This window comes from Ranitomeya imitator, chromosome 8, assembly GCF_032444005.1.
Source record: "Ranitomeya imitator isolate aRanImi1 chromosome 8, aRanImi1.pri, whole genome shotgun sequence".
NCBI lineage: Eukaryota > Metazoa > Chordata > Amphibia > Anura > Dendrobatidae > Ranitomeya > Ranitomeya imitator.
In genome coordinates, this window is record NC_091289.1 from 165,394,915 (window position 1) to 165,414,125 (window position 19,211).

Below are 19,211 nucleotides of genomic sequence, written 5' to 3' on the forward strand. Positions count from 1 at the left end.
ATTGCGTTTGCAGAACCCCTAATGTACCTAAACAGTAGAAACCCCCCACAAGTGACACCATTTTGGAAAGTAGACCCCTTAAGGAACTCATCTAGATGTGTTGTGAGAGCTTTAAACCCCCAAGTATTTCACTACAGTTTATAACGCAGAGCCGTGAAAATAAAAAATATTTTTTTTCCACAAAAATTATATTTTAGCCCCCAGTTTTGTATTTTTCCAATGGTAACAGGAGAAATTGGATCCTAAATGTTGTTGTCCAATTTGTCCTGAGTACGCTGATACCCGATATGTGGGGGGGAACCACCGTTTGGGCGCATGGGAGGGCTCGGAAGGGAAGGAGCATCATTTGGAATGCAGACTTAGATGGATTGGTCTGCAGGCGTCACATTGCGTTTGCAGAGCCCCTAATGTACCTAAACAGTAGAAACCTCCCCACAAGTGACCCCATATACACCAGTACTGTATGATCTGGTGGCCTAGGAGCAGCATGAAACGGACTCTGGAGAAGGTGGTCCCTGTACTGACCGCAGACCCTGAAACTAGCAGCGCAACTAGAAGTAGCCGTGGGGGGTACCTAACACTCCCTAGACCCCTCGGCACAGCCTAAGATCTAACTACCCCTAAAGACAGAAACAGGAAACCTATCTTGCCTCCGAGAAAATCCCCAAACAATAGATAGCCCCCCACAAATATTGACTGTGAGAGGAGAGGGAAATAACATACGCAGATATGAAATCAGATTTTAGCATAGGAGGCCATATTAGCTAAAAAAGAAAGAACAGAACAGAGCACTATGCGGTCAGTATAAAAACACTAGAAAATATCCACCACAGAAGATACGAATCACCACATCTGACTAAAGACATGGGGGGTATATCTGCATTTCCAGAGAAATAGCTAGGCTGCAAAAATCCTTCACAGACAAAACTGGACAAGACAAAAACATGAATATGCACAGAACTATAAGGTCTACAGCAAGTGGACAGCAAAAACAAAGCCAGGACTTATCTTTGTAGAAAAGCATAGCAAACTGGAGAGACCAGCAGGGAAGTGAATCCTGCAAAAACAATGAACAACTGGCACTGACTAAAGAGTCCTGCAAAGCTATATACCCCAGTCAGTTTTGCAATTAGTAGATACACATGTCCACTCCTGCAGTCCAGGCACAACTGCATTACCCTCTACAACCACCGGAGGGAGCCCAAAAGCTGAATTCACAACACCTAGCCCTAACCCTAGCCCTAATGGGAAAATGGAAATAAATACATTTTTTTAATTTTTCCCTAACTAAGGGGGTGATGAAGGGGGGTTTGATTTAATTTTATAGCGGGTTATTTAGCGGATTTTTATGATTGGCAGCCATCACACACTGAAAGACTCTTTTTATTGCAAAAAATATTTTTTGCGTTACCACATTTTGAGAGCTATAATTTTTCCATATTTGAGTCCACAGAGTCATGTGAGGTCTTGTTTTTTGCGGGACGAGTTGACGTTTTTATTGGTGACATTTGCGGGCACGTGACATTTTTTGATCGCGTTTTATTCCGATTTTTGTGAGGCAGAATGACCAAAAACCAGCTATTCATTAATTTCTTTTGGGGGAGGCGTTTATACCGTTCCGCGTTTGGTAAAATGGATAAAGCAGTTTTATTCTTCGGGTCAGTACGATTACAGCGACACCTCATTTATATTATTTTTTTATGTTTTGGCGCTTTTATACGATAAAAACTATTTTATAGAAAAAATAATTATTTTGGCATCGCTTTATTCTGAGGACTATAACTTTTTTATTTTTTTGGTGATCATGCTGTATGGCAGCTCGCTTTTTGCGGGACAAGATGACGTTTTCAGCGGTACCATGGTTATTTATATCTGCCTTTTTGATCGCGTGTTATTCCACTTTTTGTTCGGCGGTATGATAATAAAGCGTTGTTTTTTGCCTCGTTTTTTTTTTTTCTTACGGTGTTTACTGAAGGGGTTAACTAGTGGGCCAGTTTTATAGGTTGCGTCGTTATGGACGCGGCGATACTAAATATGTGTACTTATATTGTTTTGTTTTTTTTTATTTAGATAAAGAAATGTATTTATGGGAATAATATATATATATATTTTTTTTCATTATTTAGTATTTTTTTTTTTTTTTTTTTTTTACACATTTGGAAAATTTTTTTTACTTTTTTACTTTGTCCCGGGGGGGGGGGGGGGGGGGGAGAACATCACAGATCGGTGATCTGTCAGTTTGCACAGCGCTCTGTCAGATCACCGATCTGTCTCAGAGCACTGCAGGCTTACCACAAGCGCCTGCTCTGAGCAGGCTCTGTGAAGCCACCTCCCTCCCTGCAGGACCCGGATGCCGCGGCCATCTTGGATCCGGGGCCTGCAGTGAGGAAGGAGGTAGGAGACCCTCGCAGCAACGCGATCACATCGCGTTGCTGCGGGGGGCTCAGGGAAGCCCGCAAGGAGACCCTCCCTGCGCGACGCTTCCCTGCACCGCCGGCACATCGCGATCATGTTTGATCGCGGTGTGCCGGGAGTTAATGTGCCGGGGGCGGTCCGTGACCGCTCCTGGCACATTGTGCCGGATGTCAGCTGCGATAGGCAGCTGACACCTGGCCGCGATCGGCCGCGCTCCCCCGTGAGCGCGGCCGATCGCTATGACGTACTATCCCGTTGAGGGTCAGATAGGCCCAGGGCACCTCGACGGGATAGTACGTCTAAGGTCAGAGAGGGGTTAAAGTGAACCTGTCAGCAGGATTGTGCTGAGTAACCTACAGACAGTGTCAGGTTGGCGCCGTTATACTGATTACAATGATGCCTTGGTTGACGAAATCCATCATAGTAACATAGTAACATAATTAGTAAGGCCGAAAAAAGACATTTGTCCATCCAGTTCAGCCTATATTCCATCATAATAAATCCCCAGATCTACGTCCTTCTACAGAACCTAATTGTATGATACAATATTGTTCTGCTCCAGGAAGACATCCAGGCCTCTCTTGAACCCCCCGACTGAGTTCGCCATCACCACCTCCTCAGGCAAGCAATTCCAGATTCTCACTGCCCTAACAGTAAAGAATCCTCTTCTATGTTGGTGGAAAAACCTTCTCTCCTCCAGACGCAAAGAATGCCCCCTTGTGCCCGTCACCTTCCGTGGTATAAACAGATCCTCATCGAGATATTTGTATTGTCCCCTTATATACTTATACATGGTTATTAGATCGCCCCTCAGTCGTCTTTTTTCTAGACTAAATAATCCTAATTTCGCTAATCTATCTAGGTATTGTAGTTCTCCCATCCCCTTTATTAATTTTGTTGCCCTCCTTTGTACTCTCTCTAGTTCCATTATATCCTTCCTGAGCACCGATGCCCAAAACTGGACACAGTACTCCATGTGCGGTCTAACTAGGGATTTGTACAGAGGCAGTATAATGCTCTCATCATGTGTATCCAGACCTCTTTTAATGCACCCCATGATCCTGTTTGCCTTGGCAGCTGCTGCCTGGCACTGGCTGCTCCAGGTAAGTTTATCATTAACTAGGATCCCCAAGTCCTTCTCCCTGTCAGATTTACCCAGTGGTTTCCCGTTCAGTGTGTAATGGTGACATTGATTCCTTCTTCCCATGTGTATAACCTTACATTTATCATTGTTAAACCTCATCTGCCACCTTTCAGCCCACGTTTCCAACTTATCCAGATCCATCTGTAGCAGAATACTATCTTCTCTTGTATTAACTGCTTTACATAGTTTTGTATCATCTGCAAATATCGATATTTTACTGTGTAAACCTTCTACCAGATCATTAATGAATATGTTGAAGAGAACAGGTCCCAATACTGACCCCTGCGGTACCCCACTGGTCACAGCGACCCAGTTTGAGACTATACCATCTATAACCACCCTCTGCTTTCTATCACTAAGCCAGTTACTAACCCATTTACACACATTTTCCCCCAGACCAAGCATTCTCATTTTGTGTACCAACCTCTTGTGCGGCACGGTATCAAACGCTTTGGAAAAATCGAGATATACCACGTCCAATGACTCACCGTGGTCCAGCCTATGGCTTACCTCTTCATAAAAACTGATTAGATTGGTTTGACAGGAGCGATTTCTCATAAACCCATGCTGATATGGAGTTAAACAGTTATTCTCATTGAGATAATCCAGAATAACATCCTTCAGAAACCCTTCAAATATTTTACCAACAATAGAGGTTAGACTTACTGGCCTATAATTTCCAGGTTCACTTTTAGAGCCCTTTTTGAATATTGGCACCACATTTGCTATGCGCCAGTCCTGCGGAACAGACCCTGTCGCTATAGAGTCCCTAAAAATAAGAAATAATGGTTTATCTATTACATTACTTAGTTCTCTTAGTACTCGTGGGTGTATGCCATCCGGACCCGGAGATTTATCTATTTTAATCCTATTTAGCCGGTTCCGCACCTCTTCTTGGGTTAGATTGGTGACCCTTAATATAGGGTTTTCATTGTTTCTTGGGATTTCACCTAGCATTTCATTTTCCACCGTGAATACCGTGGAGAAGAAGGTGTTTAATATGTTAGCTTTTTCCTCGTCATCTACAACCATTCTTTCCTCACTATTTTTTAAGGGGCCTACATTTTCAGTTTTTATTCTTTTACTATTGATATAGTTGAAGAACAGTTTGGGATTAGTTTTACTCTCCTTAGCAATGTGCTTCTCTGTTTCCTTTTTGCCAGCTTTAATTAGTTTTTTAGATAAAGTATTTTTCTCCCTATAGTTTTTTAGAGCTTCAATGGTGCCATCCTGCTTTAGTAGTGCAAATGCTTTCTTTTTACTGTTAATTGCCTGTCTTACTTCTTTGTTTAGCCACAATCATGTGGTTGTGGTTCAATCTTTATTTGTGGTTCAATCTTTATTTGCAGTTTTTAGTTAATGAGATTAATAAGATTCTCGTGCTCTGGGGCGGGGCTTTATGTGGTGCTCTAGTTACATATTCATCCTTATGGCTTATGACAGATCACTGATCCCTCAGTGACCTGTCCCTTATTTTACATACTGTATATCTGATTGTTTGGGGAGAAAAAAATTACATTCATCATGCAGGTTTCGGCGCTGTAGCATGATCCGATCTATAGCATCCATATATTAATTTTATTTAGTTATATAAATTTGTTGAGAAAAAAAAATTTCTCCCTCAAAATGGCTCCGGCATAATTTGGAACGCCAATAGATACTACTGCGCAAGCACCATCTTGGTGGAGACAATTTGTTTTTTCCTCTAGTAAAATGGCGCCGGCGGTGGTACCTGTGCAGTAGCATCTATTGCGTTTCGAATTATGCTACTGCGCTGGCGCCATTTTGAGGAAGATATATTTGTTTTCTCAAGAAATTTATATTACTAAATAAAATAAATATATGAATGTTATAGATCTGACTCATTCTACACCCCTGGCACCACCTGCATGATGAATGTAGTTTTTTTCCCTAAACAATAAGATATACAGTATGTAAAATAGGGGGCAGGTCAGTGTGGGATCAGTGATCTGTCATAAGCTATAAGGATGAATATGTAAGCAGAGCACCACATGAAGACCTCCACAGGCCGCCCCGGAGCACGAGCATCTCAGTAACTGAAAACTGAAAATAAAGATTAAACAACAACCACAAGATGGATTTCATCACCAGATATCATTGTAATCAGTATAACGGCACCAACCTGACAGTGTCTGTAGTTTACTGAGCACAATCCTGCGGACAGGTTCCCTTTAAATACAAATTAGTCTCTGTAACGAATTTGGCTATCCTCACAGATTCCTTACCATTACTGATATAGTTTTCTCTTTTTTATTTTATATGTATATATATACACACTACTATAACGTCATGTTCTCACGTGATATGTATATTATGTTTCTCTTGTTTAATTGGGGTTCGTTTTACTTTTTTTTTTTTTTTTTTTTCTTTCAAAAATCTGCATTTAACTGTCCAAAGTAGACATGATTTAATGAAAACTCCTGTCCAATGAGCATATAAAGAAGGACTGGGGGTGTTTTTTATGCATTTTTTTTCTCCGTAGTCTTCAAAAGCAAAAAAAGCATCTAAAAAAAATGCAATAGCATTTTTAAGTGCAGAAATAAAACTTAAAAAAAAAATGCTGATTCATATAAAAAAAATGCAATTTTCAGAGAAGATTGTAATTGTGTATTTTAGTGCGGACACCTGCTGAAGAAACACATGTACGCTACGTGTGAACACGGCCTAAAGCTAGGCTTTGACCGTCTCCATGTAGGACTTTTGGAATGGAACGGTCTGCGATCCTGCCACCCCTGGCGCACACTGAGCAGGTTGGATGATGTGTGGGGCAGGATCTAGTGTGTGCCTGTGAAATAGGGAAGGGTTGGGCTGTTATTCAGAGGGTGAGTCACAACAGAAGATCTTTGTGTCTGTAATGAGTCAGGTTACAGCAAACTCATAAAACACACCTGAAGGACACAGAAGCAGCCAGACTGAGGGTGCAGGGTGCACGACACGTAGAACCCCCCAAACAACCAAAGCGACCACAATAGGATGGTTTTATGGAGGAGCCTGGACCCGCCGCTGCTGCTGCTTCCATTCCTGGGCTTACTCTCTGTGGCTCTTACTGCATCATCCATAGATGGTGAGAATCAAGATTTGTCTTTTGGTGGTGGGTAATGGTTCATCATGTAGAATGGGATCCAAAGAGTTAAATCTTTATGTGCTTTTGCTTTCTATGAGTATGACTCGCACATTTTGGCTTTGACAACAAGAAAAAGTTTTATTTTTAATGCCTAGGAGAAAATACTTTTTTTTTCACCCCAGAAAAAGATCCACTCTTGTACTTGGGTATTACAGCTCACTTTTTTAAGTGACCAAGATTGAGCTGAAATACCAGAAACGGCCTTTGGACAAGGGTGGCGCTGTTTCTAGGAGAACAGAAAAGAAAGCAAGAAGAGCCCTTTTATAAATCTTAAACAGTTGTTTCTAAAGTCTAAAAAAAAATATTTGTTTTTTTCAAATGTAAAAAATAATTAATTTACTCCATTGTCGCCTAACTCGCCCAGATTTATGAAAGACGTATATATTTAGTATTGTGAGGATACAGAGACGTGTGGCAAATGTCTCAGTCAGGACTTAGAAAATCTAGGGGTCAACTCCTATATGGGCATTAATACAGGCCTGTTATAGAGCCCAGCGGCTCTCTAGCTGTGGTGCAATTACTTCTCCAGCAGAAATGCCGCGAGTGATTGTGCAAATAATGGAGAACTACAGCACCAGTAAGAAAATACTACATTAACGTTTGTTTGCTTCATTGTACCGCTACATAGTTATGCTGGTTATATATAAATCCACAATAATGTTCCACAATAGAATCTTAAGACTAAATCAACAAAAGTTATACAAACACCAAGAACAAAACATCCCAAAATATATATTGTATATCGGTGTGAGTACTTGCCAATAGTTTCAAAGTTGTAATATTTTCTGATCACAGTTTGTATGGAGCAGAAGCTATCGTTAAGTGCTTATGTGTATGTATGTATGTCCATGGACAAAGTTACATTGCAGTTGCTCCAATTGAAGGGGTATTCTCAAGTTTCACAGTTATACCCTGTCCTTGGTATAAACGATAAGTTCCCGATCACTGGGGGTCCCAAAATTCCGAGGACCGGGGTTCTGAAGAGCCTCCTGTGAAGGGTGTTTTGGTTGATTATGAGCACTGCCGCTCTATCATTCTTATGGGAATATCAAAGACCACCCAGGCAGAACACTCGGCTATCTCCAGCTGTGCCACCAACGGGGTTCTCCAATATTCGGGCAACCTCTTCTCAATCACTGTTTCCCCCAAAGTAATTACATCTATACTCTCCTCCAGTGCTGACTCTGAACAGTGTCGGCCTTGGATCTCACGGGGATTGTGTGACATTATGTCAAGCAATCCCTGCGGCCGATCAGCGGTCACTTCACTGTCCCTCCCTTGGGATGTAATTCGCGTTGAGAGGAAGTGAGAGCTGCGGATGCTTCCTCCAAAAATCTGATTTATCTGAAAGAGGGTACAGTTGAGTGGATGCTGATTGGCTGCAGGAATTATTTTTACCTGAGGAAAGCACAGTAATTGAGAAGGAGTTGTCGAAGCAGTGGAATAAATAGAGCAGCGGCGTGCTTGATCGACTTCCACTCCATTCACACAGGGCTCTTAAGAGATCTCAGGATCATTGGTGGTCCCAACTGTCAGACCCCCAGCGATCAAGAAGTTATCCCCTATCCTGAGAATAGGGAATAACGTCCAAACTTACGAGTAACCCTTTAAATGAGAGGATGAATAGTGACTATTAAAAGGAGCGTTGTGGGATTATTTGGCACAAGTCCTCCGGTTACGCGAGAGACATGTTACCTTTACCTTATATAGTTATGTATTAGAGACCTCATAGGAAGATGCTTCATTTTCTGGATTGTGGCTCATGGTACATTATAGAGTTTATGTAGATATGTTATTACAGATATATAGGCTATATAAATATATACACATTTTGTATATATATATTTGCTGATATATTTGCAGGTTACATAGGAAATTTCCAATACAACATTAAGTTAGTGTCAGAAAAGTAACCTTACACTGAAATCCGCCATGGAGTCTATACTCCAAAGAGCCTTAAATGGATATTCACATAATCTAAGATGGGTACATTTGTAAAAACAAGCAACTTTGGGATTTTGTTATTACATAGAATCATAGAATGTTGGAGTTGGAAGAGACCTCAAGGGTCCAGAATTCACTAAACCATCTCAGACAGATGTCTGTCCAGCCTCTATTTGAAGACTTTTATTTAAGGAGAACTCACCACCTCTCATGCCAGCCTGTTGCACTCATTAATCACCCTCACTGTCAAAAAGGTTTTTTTTTTAATATCTAATCTGTATCGTCTCCCTTTCAGTTTCATTCCATTGCTTCTCGTGTTTCCATGTGCATATGAGAATAGTGATGATCCCTCTAGGCTTTGACTTCCCTTAAGATATTTGTAAACAGCTATTAAGTCTCCTCTTAGCCATCTTTTTTGCAAGCTAAACATTCCCATATCCTTGAACCGTTCCTCGTAGGACATACTTTGCAGTCGGCTCACCATCCTGGTCAATCTTCTCTGAACTTGCTCCAGTTTTTCAATGTCTTTTTAAAAATGTGGTGCCCAAAACTGGATACAGTATATTCCACATGAGGCCTGAACACTGAAGAGTAGAGGGAGATAATTACTTCACATGGTCTAGACTCTGTTTCTCTTAATACATCCTAGAATTGTAGAAGTCAATTATGTCACATGCCGTGAGTTCACAAAGTTCCTGGATGGCGTCAGCGAGGTCTTCAGTGGAGTGCTTGAATCGGAGGGCTGCCCCGGCCGGTGGCGGCTCCTCCGTGCACCGAACCTTCAGTCGGGGGTGAAAACACTGCATCCCGGGCTGACCGCGCCGTGTAGTGCGAGCGATGTGAGCGGCGCGTCTAGGACCTGGGTGACGCAGTGAGTCAGGTGACCGCCCCACGTGGCTACAAGGTTCAGTACGGATCGCCGTAAGGACCTTACCGCGATCCGTACTGAACATTGTAGCCACGTGGGGCGGTCACCTGACTCACTGCGTCACCCAGGTCCTAGACGCGCCGCTCACATCGCTCGCACTACACGGCGCGGTCAGCCCGGGACGCAGTGTTTTCACCCCCGACTGAAGGTTCGGTGCACGGAGGAGCCGCCACCGGCCGGGGCAGCCCTCCGATTCAAGTACTCCACTGAAGACCTCGCTGACGCCATCCAGGAACTTTGTGAACTCACGGCATGTGACATAATTGACTTCTACTCTTAAAGGTATTGTTTTTAAACTACAGACTTTAGTGTTTGGACTATCTGGCAGATATGGACTATAATTTAATCTAGTGCACTATTATAATACACATTTGTGTGTATGAATATTGGGTATATCAGCGCGAAGTATATATATATATGTTTTTTACAGTCTGGTATCCGTTACAATCTTGTGGTGATTGTTTATATTTCGCGGCAGATTTTCTATACCCTGCACCAAAAAACTAGCGCCGCTTTCTCTCTTGTTTATATTTTTGTAGAACATCCTAGAATTGTGTTTGCCTTTTTTGCAGCTGCATCACACTGTTGACTTATGTGCAGTCTGTGATCTGTTACTATTCCCAACTCTTTTTCTGTTGCTTAGTTCTATTCCTCCCATTCTGTAGATGCAATTTTAGTTTTTCTTGCCCAGATGTAGAATATTGCATTTCTCCCTGTTAAATACCATTCTAATAGTCGCTGCCCATTTTTCAAGCTTATCTAGATCCTTCTGAATCCTTTCTTTGCCTTCTCCAGTGTTAGCTATCCCTCCTAGCTTTACATAGTCTACACATGTGATGAGTTTACCTTCAGTTCCCTTTTCTAGATCATTTATAAAAATGTTGAACAACACTGGGGCCAGGACAGAGCCTTGTAGTACCCCACTTAACACACTCTTCCAATTGGATGTGCAACCATTTATTACCACTCTTTGAGTACGATAACTAAGCCAGTTATGAATCCACTTATCCAGTCAATCCCATACTTAGTATTTTTTTTCCAATAATGATCGTATGATAAACTTTATCAAATGCATTGCTGACATCGAGATATACTATATCTATTGTATTTACCTGATCCACCCAGTCAGTGATTCTATCATACAAGGAAATTATATTAGTCTGGCATGACTTCTTTGCTACAAACCCATGCTGGTTAATTACTGTGTATTCTTATCCAAGTACTTTCAAACATGCTGTTTAATAATTTGTCCAAATATTTTTCCTGGTATAGAAGTAAGGCTCACTGGCCTGTAATTTCCTGGCTCCATCTTCTCTCCTTTTTTTGAAGATAGGGACAACATTTTTCCTGATCCAATCTTCTGGGACTTCTCCTGTTCTTCAGGATTTTTCAAAGATTCCGGCTAGTGGTTCTGCAATTTCCTCTAACTCTTTCAGTACCATAGGATGTAATTTATCTGGACCAGGAAATGTAAAATCATTTAAATTACCTAAGTGTTTCCTGACCATCTCTCTGTTTATGGATAGATTGGATTATTTTATTCTTTCCATAGCACAGTGAAGATCAATTAATGTTACAATAGCTTTCTAAGAGAAAACAGATGTAAAATAGGAATGGAAAAGTTCGGCCTTCTCAACATGATTTTTGACCACTTCACCCTGTAAAAATCCTAGAGCCTTTTTTACTATTTTTTTGCTTTTGACATACTTCCAAAATCCTTTTTTATTGCTTTTGGTCTCCCTTGCAAAGCTTTACTTCATTACTGGCTTTAGCTCTGCTAACGCTTGCCGTGCATTCCCTGCAGACAGCACTATATTATTCTTTATATATGCTCCCCTCTTTCCATTTAATATACATTTTTTTTTTATTTTTAACACTGGTCTCTTTAAATGCTTGAAATTCTTCCTTCTTTTTGGGATTGTTACCAATAGTGCAGTGAGAATTTAATTTAGTAAAATCTCTCATCCTTCTTTGACACTTCTGTGCTTTAGAACATCCAGCCATTGGACCTTTCCTACCCTCTTTCTGAGTCCATTAAAATCTGCCTTTCTGAAATTCAATCTTAAAATCGGAGTCCTCACTGGTCTTCCTCCTCTTCTTATCCAAAATCTCTAAAAATCTCCCAACTTTTCTATTTTATTGTTTATTGCTTGTTGCCCAGAGGGGCAGCCGCCGCCGTTAATACTTCTGAACATACACAGCGTTTACAAGCTCTTTCCTATTGAGCTTGTAAGCACCTTTCTCTTACTGGCTGGGATTGGGTGGAGCCCACTTTTAGCTCCTGACAGGGCCGGCTCCAGGATTTTGAGGGCCCCGGGCGAAAGAGTCTCAGTGGGCCCCTTCCTTTAACACATACCCCGATTTATGATGCACAGATACGGCAGAAAAATGTATAGTACAATGCCAGATTTCACTTCTAACATGAGTGACAGCTATTGTAAATTCTGCAGTGTATATATACAGGACAGGAGGAGTGGTACTGTGCAGTGTATATATACAGGAGGAAAGGTGCTGTGCAGTGTATATATACAGGGGGAGAGGTGCTGTGCAGTGTATATATACAGGGGGAGAGGTGCTGTGCAGTGTATATATACAGGGGGAGTGGTACTATGCAGTGTATATATACAGGGGGAGAGGTGCTGTGCAGTGTATATATACAGGGGGAGAGGTGCTGTGCAGTGTATATATGCAGGACAGGAGGAGTGGTACTGTGCAGTGTATATATACAGGAGGAAAGGTACTGTGCAGTGTATATATACAGGGGGAGAGGTGCTGTGCAGTGTATATATACAGGGGGAGAGGTACAGTATGGGGGGATCCTGCAGCCCACCCCCTGACTGCTCCATACCATACACTGCCCTCTGTCGCGCTCACTATTATCCTGTGCATTTCTCCGTCATCGTTACCCCATGTTACACTTGTCACCCCCCACTACAGAGTAGCAGGGCAGCCAATGTCACCCCGTCCCGGATCCTAATGGCAGCAGGAAATGTCTGCTCCTCTATTGGGTTGGAACCTGATTTAATCAAGGAATAATGTGGATTTGTTGCCGGCGGCTGCAGGGGAAGGGTTAAGTGATGCCATGTCCTTGGTGGGAGCAGTGGCAGCTGCTGGGACCTGGACAGAGACAACCAATGTTGCTGTGACTGCACAGTGTGACCTGGAGGAGAGAAGCTGAGACTCCGGAGCAGAAATCACCCACATGCCAGCACTGGGCAGAGTCCCTCCAGTCACCAGCCTGGGGCCACGGGGCCCCAACGTACAGCCCACAGCTCAGTTTTATCCATGGCAGCAGCTCCACTTCCTCCTGGCATCTGGTTAACCCCATTTATGTGGGTCGGATTGTTATCTTTAAGATTCAGCAATAACCTTCATACAGATGGGAAGGGGTTAAGCTTCTTCTTACCCCATTGGTGCAGGTTTGGTGCAGCATGCATGTATTCTGGGAGAGCTGGGTGGCTGCAGGTTGCAGGCTGCATACCACCAGCTGCTCCAGACATCACCCACATTTTTAGGCAGCGGAGACAGACAGCAGCAGACTGAGCCACAAGTCCATCTGCAACCACTGCTCTGCTGGATACTTTGCACTCACTCAGTCACTGGTAGGAGCTCTGGAATCTGCCTGATAAACTTCAGCACTGCAGCCAGCCAGGGGCCAGAGCAGGAGAAAGTGCTCTCTCCGCCCACAAACAATGTCACACTGGCTGCCTTCTCTTAACCCCTATGTGTGCCTGCCTGGCTGCACTGACTGAGTGAGAAGATGCTTGTGTCAGAGCTGGCACATAGGGGTTAAGAGAAGGCAGCCAGCAGTGACATGTTCTCCTGCTTTGCTCTCCCAGCTGTATCTATGACAGCCTGAGTGGGCCCCCCTCTCTCCCCAGGGCCCCGGCATTTGCCCAGGTGCGCCGGGTGCTGACGCCGGCCCTGGCTCCTGATCCAAGCCAGCTTTAATTCCACTGCGCTTCTGATGCTGCAGAGGTAAAGTCAGGTGCTGGAATTGGCCCACATGTAAAGACCATTACTAATAAAGATCTGAGATACCTGGTGGACCCCATTGGTGTTTTCGTATGATAATATAAAGAATATTTCAAGCATATACCGTAATTGTATTTATTTCACAGCCTCTTATCAGAACAGCCAATAATGCAATGGTTAAGCAGTGGCACTGCAGAAAAAGGGGACACACACATTATAAAAACAATTGCTCAAAGATATGCACAATACCAAACAATCAGTAGGCAAGTAGGATGACTATCTGTGGTCTAGGAGAGGCGAGCGTGGCGTCACCCCGGGTAATCCTCCTACTTGCCTACTGACTGTTTGGTGCTGTGCGTATCTTTTTACATTATGCGGAGCCTTTTTACTACAGTGCTCTGTCCCTTGCATAGCGTTGGTACCCTTGGGTATAATTGAGCATGCTATGCCATTCCATCTGTATCTTTTCTTACTCTTTTACTATATAGTTTATTAGCCTATTTGCCCTTGGTCTTTACTGTTTGCTGATTCACATGCAGCCCTTTTTGGTGGAATCCTATCATTTTTCTTACATGACCCACTTGAGCATTTGCCTCTCTTCTTCCACATATGTATTTATACTTTATTTCGGTGCATGCTCTACTTGTGATATGATGATCAGTGTACATTGTTTTTTTGTACCTATAGTTCCTCTATAAGAGATGAGTCCCGGAAATATTAGTACTAATAATGCCTATCACTCATAAGGCTCACACACCTTAGGCTATGGATTCTTTTAGAACATTCAAGGTTCAACTTGTTAGTTTTATACTTTAATACAAAAAAGGTTCAGTGCTTACAGTAAGAAAAAGTTATAAAAATATGAGAATAAAGACATACAACTTATGCAAAACAGTCCAAAAATAAACAGGAGAAACTTACAGAAATCATCTAACTGGTAGTTTGCTTTCTGCTCCCTGAGCTGGGGTGAATGGAGTTGGTGGAACACATCATCGTCGGCTGCCCCCACATGTGAACACGTGTCTCTGTATACAGGTCTAATTTATAGCTTTGGTCTGGAGGTCAGGTTTCTAGAACAGCTCCTCAGGTTAATATCATAATTGCTTGGGTTTTGATTGGACCACGGCCGCGCCCCCCAATGAATATGATATTTTCTCTTGAGATCCTGTGTGTAAAAGCTGTCACAGAGATACTATCAGGCCATAATTAACATCTCTCTTCCAAGAGCTAGGCGGTGTCAAATGTTCCCTTTCTTCTTGGATCCCAGCACGACCCCCTGGTGAGATTTGGGGACAGCAGTCTGCTTGTCTCAAGAAGATACACATTAACACTTGGGTGAGACCTGCCTTCAGGACAGATGTTACATTATCACTACTCATACATATAACCCTAGACATATGGGCACATACACACATATATATACATTTCACCACACAAATATTACAGGTTATTTTTGCATGTAGCTGAACAGTGTGGCCCCAGAATCAATGTTATAAGTGGGCCTTTGACAACACAGTCTGACACTGCTGATGAGGATGGGGAATCAATATAGAAATACTAGATAATCCCTTATGGTGAATCAAAGATGTAGGATGAGAGCATGAAAACCACATCCATGGTGCAGAATTCCTATGGGGATGGATTTTTGTAGCAATATAACTGTTGACAGCAGAATTTACTGCACAAAGTTGGGAGTGTCGTAGCAGCGAGATGTTTGTGTGACTCCAGGACGCTGTAAAGGGGCTGAGCAGAAGCTCATTACATGGGACAATGCAGGAGGGAACGAGAAGGAAATCTATTCTTTGGCTGGCATCTAATTGTCGTGGAATGTCATCATGTTACAACCTGAGTTTTGCTGGATCCGTCACTTATTACCAGACCCTTGAAATAGAGATCTAAGCAGTCGTAAACTATTTATATCAGGAAATTATTACAGGGAGACAGACCGCAGGACGTACGGTAAGTGTACGTCACCTAAACATCTTAAATTACCACTTCTCAGCTCTGATTATCCAGTTAAAGATGTTTTCACTGTCTGGTGTTGGAAAATAAATGCGTTGTAACAAGTGCAGGCAGAAGAAAATGGATCGCTGACGGAGAAGGCTTACCTTTAATGAACCTGTACTTGTAGATTAGGAAGCTGGAGTGACGTAGGCAGTCGGGAGAACTGGTGTGATGATGTCTAAGGGTCTGTGCACACAGCGGTTGTTGGATACCGGCATACCCGCCAAGCTTTGCAAACAGAAAATGCCTCAGATGAATGCTGGCGGTGTGTGTCCTGAAGTGTCTTTTTCGTAAGATTATTCATATCTCAACCTACTGTCTCCTTCCCCATAATCCTGTAGAATGTAAGCCCGCAAGGGCAGGGTCCTCGCCCCTCTGTATCAGTCCGTCATTGTTAGTTTGTTTACTGTATGTGATATTTGTAACTTGTATGTAACCCCTTCTCATGTACAGCACCATGGAATCAATGGTGCTATATAAATAAATAATAATAATAATCTTTTTGTGGCAGCTTTTTCCTCTGCCTTGTTTTTTTTTTTTTTATACTTGTATGAATAAAATATTGAGCGACTTCTAAGCAAAAGTCACTTGAAGAAAGGACAGATGACTTCTTTTAAAAGCTTTGCCTCTTTACAAGCAAGAAGCGCTTAAAAGAAGCTTAAAAACCTGACCACACAGATTGCACAGCAAGGCGTTTTTACATTGCAGTACATATGTTCTCTCTTCTTATTTAGTGCTTTTTCAGGAGGGTTACAGAGCATGCCCACTAGACTTGGGAGACTCGATACTCAGGACCCCGGTCCATCAGACAGTGCACTTCAACTTTGGGCAGAGCCGAAAAGGAGATTGCGATTGGCGCATGCTCCAGGTTAAAAAACAATTTTTTATTAGGCTTCATTCAGTCATCAGTGATTTTTTCTAATACAAAAAAGGGAACAATTTTTCAGTGTTAGATAGACCTCCCGAAGACATTCGATTTTTTTTTTCACGAGTGAGAAAATGGGGGCCGATTTTTCTGATCAAAGTGTGGTTCAAGTGTCATCTTTTCTCGTGCGAGGTGAAATAAAAAAAAAATAAAAACTTTCTTCATTTTGACTGTCCGTGAAAATAGGTACAGGAAAGATAGACTGTATATCCTGGTACCATGAAAATAGGACCACATTCAAATGTCATCCGAGTGCGGTCCGATTTTTCCACTGACTCATTGACTTGCATTGCTGATTTTGTTCTCACCCTCGGATCCAATTCAGGCATGCCTCCGATATTTTCAGCAGACCGCTCAGACCAAGTAAAAAATTGTACATGTGCACGGCCCCATAGAATGACATTGGTCCGAGTGCGATCTAACGTTTTGTCGGTTCGAGCTCAGACTGGTAATATGGTCCTCTGCACCTGCCCTTAAGCTACAGAACCTTAAACATTAATGGAGCTGGACGTCCCTATTTTTTATCTGAATCTTCGTGTTCCTCAACAATGTCGTAATCCCATGCTTGTAATTAGGACCTGTTATCAGATGTTAGCGGATGTTGACATCCTTTCTTATAATGTTAAGTTATTGACGTAGGCTCTAATTCCCGTAAGCATCCTCCTTACATTTTGCTTCTTTTTCCTTTTCAGTCCATATATCAGTGTGCAACTGTAATGGCCACACTCAGCGTTGCGTGTTTGACCCAGAATTGCAGGCACAGACGGGGTCCGGCTTCCGCTGCATAGACTGTAATGGAGGCACAGATGGTCCAAACTGTGAGAAATGCAAGGACGGTTACTACCCACAACAGGATGGTGCTTGCACACCCTGTCACTGCCATGCTAAAGGTATATTTTGAAGAAGAGAAACTACTAATTCTATGTAACTATGGCATGGTAAGGGTCAGGGATCAATAAACAATTTTCCACCTTTACTGATTGGATGCATTTTATGTCCTTCCCTGCAGGTTCTCTTAGCTCTCAGTGTGATGATTATGGACGATGTAGCTGTAAGCCTGGTGTAATGGGTGAGAAGTGTGACAGATGCCAGCCCGGCTGGCAATCACTCACTGAGGCTGGATGCAGGTAAATATAATATGCGAGAAGTTTAACCAACAGAACTGCCATGATAATCAAGAAGGACCCTCATTTTCTAGTTGTTTGCCAGCAAGATATCTTATTGAGAACTAACATTATTGGACCTGAAGGTTAAAGTGGGTTAATAACCTCTCGAGAGCTGTAGCACATAGGCATGAAGTGTCCATGACAGTGAAGTAAACTCAAGCTCAACACCTTGATAAACCACCATGAAAATAAATATTTTGGCCTTGCCCCCAAGGACTTGAATATCCACCCCTGCAAAACTAGAAGGTCTGTCCGTGAGGACTTGAAAAGCCACCCCTGAGAAGCTAGAAGATCGGTCAATGAGGATTTGAAGGTCTGTCTCTGATATACTAAAAGATCCGTCCCTGAGGAATTGAAAATCCACCTGGGAAACTAAATCAGTCTCTGAGGACATGTAGGTCCACCTCTGAGAAACTAGAAGACTTGTCCCTGAGGTTTTGAAAATCCACCTCTGAGAAACTAGAGGACTTGTCCCTAAGGACTTGGAAGTACATGCCCACCCCATAGAAACTAGAACGTCTGCCCATAAATAAAAAATAATAATAATAATAATTATAAGTATATAAGGGGACAATACAAATATCTCGATGAGGATCTGTTTATACCAAGGAAGGTGACGGGCACAAGGGGGCATTCTTTGCGTCTGGAGGAGAGAAGGTTTTTCCACCAACATAGAAGAGGATTCTTTACTGTTAGGGCAGTGAGAATCTGGAATTGCTTGCCTGAGGAGGTGGTGATGGCGAACTCAGTCGAGGGGTTCAAGAGAGGCCTGGATGTCTTCCTGGAGCAGAACAATATTGTATCATACAATTAGGTTCTGTAGAAGGACGTAGATCTGGGGATTTATTATGATGGAATATAGGCTGAACTGGATGGACAAATGTCTTTTTTCGGCCTTACTAACTATGTTACTATGTATGTATAATAAGGATTTGGAAATATACCCCCTAAGATCTGTCTCAGAAGATGTAAATCTTACATTAATTCCAGAGTCTATTCACTCTACTGTAAAACATCATGAAAATAAATACTTTGTTTTCGCCCCAATGACTTGAATATCCACCCCTGAGAATCTACAAGATCTGTCCCTGAGGACTTGAAGGTCCACCCCTGAGAAGCTATAAGATCTGTCCCTGAGGACTTGAAGGTTCACCCCTGAGAAGCTATAAGATCTGTTCCTGAGGACTTGAAGGTCCACCCCTAGGAAACTACAAGATCTGTCCCTGATGACTTGAAGGTTTACCCCTGAGAAGCTACAAGATCTGTTCCTGAGGACTTGAAGGTCTACCCTGAAGAAGCTACATCTATCTATGAGAACTTGAAGGTCCACCCCTGAGTAACTAGAATATCTGTCCCTGAGGATTTCAAGGTCCTCCCCATAGAAAATAGAAGATCTTCCCATTAAAGATTTGAAAATCTATCCCTAAGACACATGAAGATCCAACTCTGAAGACATGAATCTTACGTTCTTTCCAGAGTCTATTCGCTCTTCTGAAACGGACAACCAGCATGTACATGGACTACAATGTCTCATCAACTTATATCCAGGGATGTTTATATGAATG

General features: G+C 42.5%; 1 protein-coding gene across 1 annotated transcript in view; it reads left to right on the plus strand.

The window, feature by feature from the left end:
• The first annotated feature begins 6,421 nt into the window (after positions 1–6,421).
• The window catches only part of LAMC2 (laminin subunit gamma 2), a 41,515-nt gene continuing 28,725 nt past the window's right edge, over positions 6,422–19,211 (plus strand). Inside the window, exons 1-3 of the mRNA XM_069737747.1 lie at positions 6,422–6,644; positions 17,173–17,370; positions 17,490–17,607. Of these exons, the coding sequence (XP_069593848.1) occupies positions 6,554–6,644; positions 17,173–17,370; positions 17,490–17,607 (407 nt within the window). The 5' untranslated portion in view covers positions 6,422–6,553. The remainder of the gene's footprint in view (positions 6,645–17,172; positions 17,371–17,489; positions 17,608–19,211) is intronic.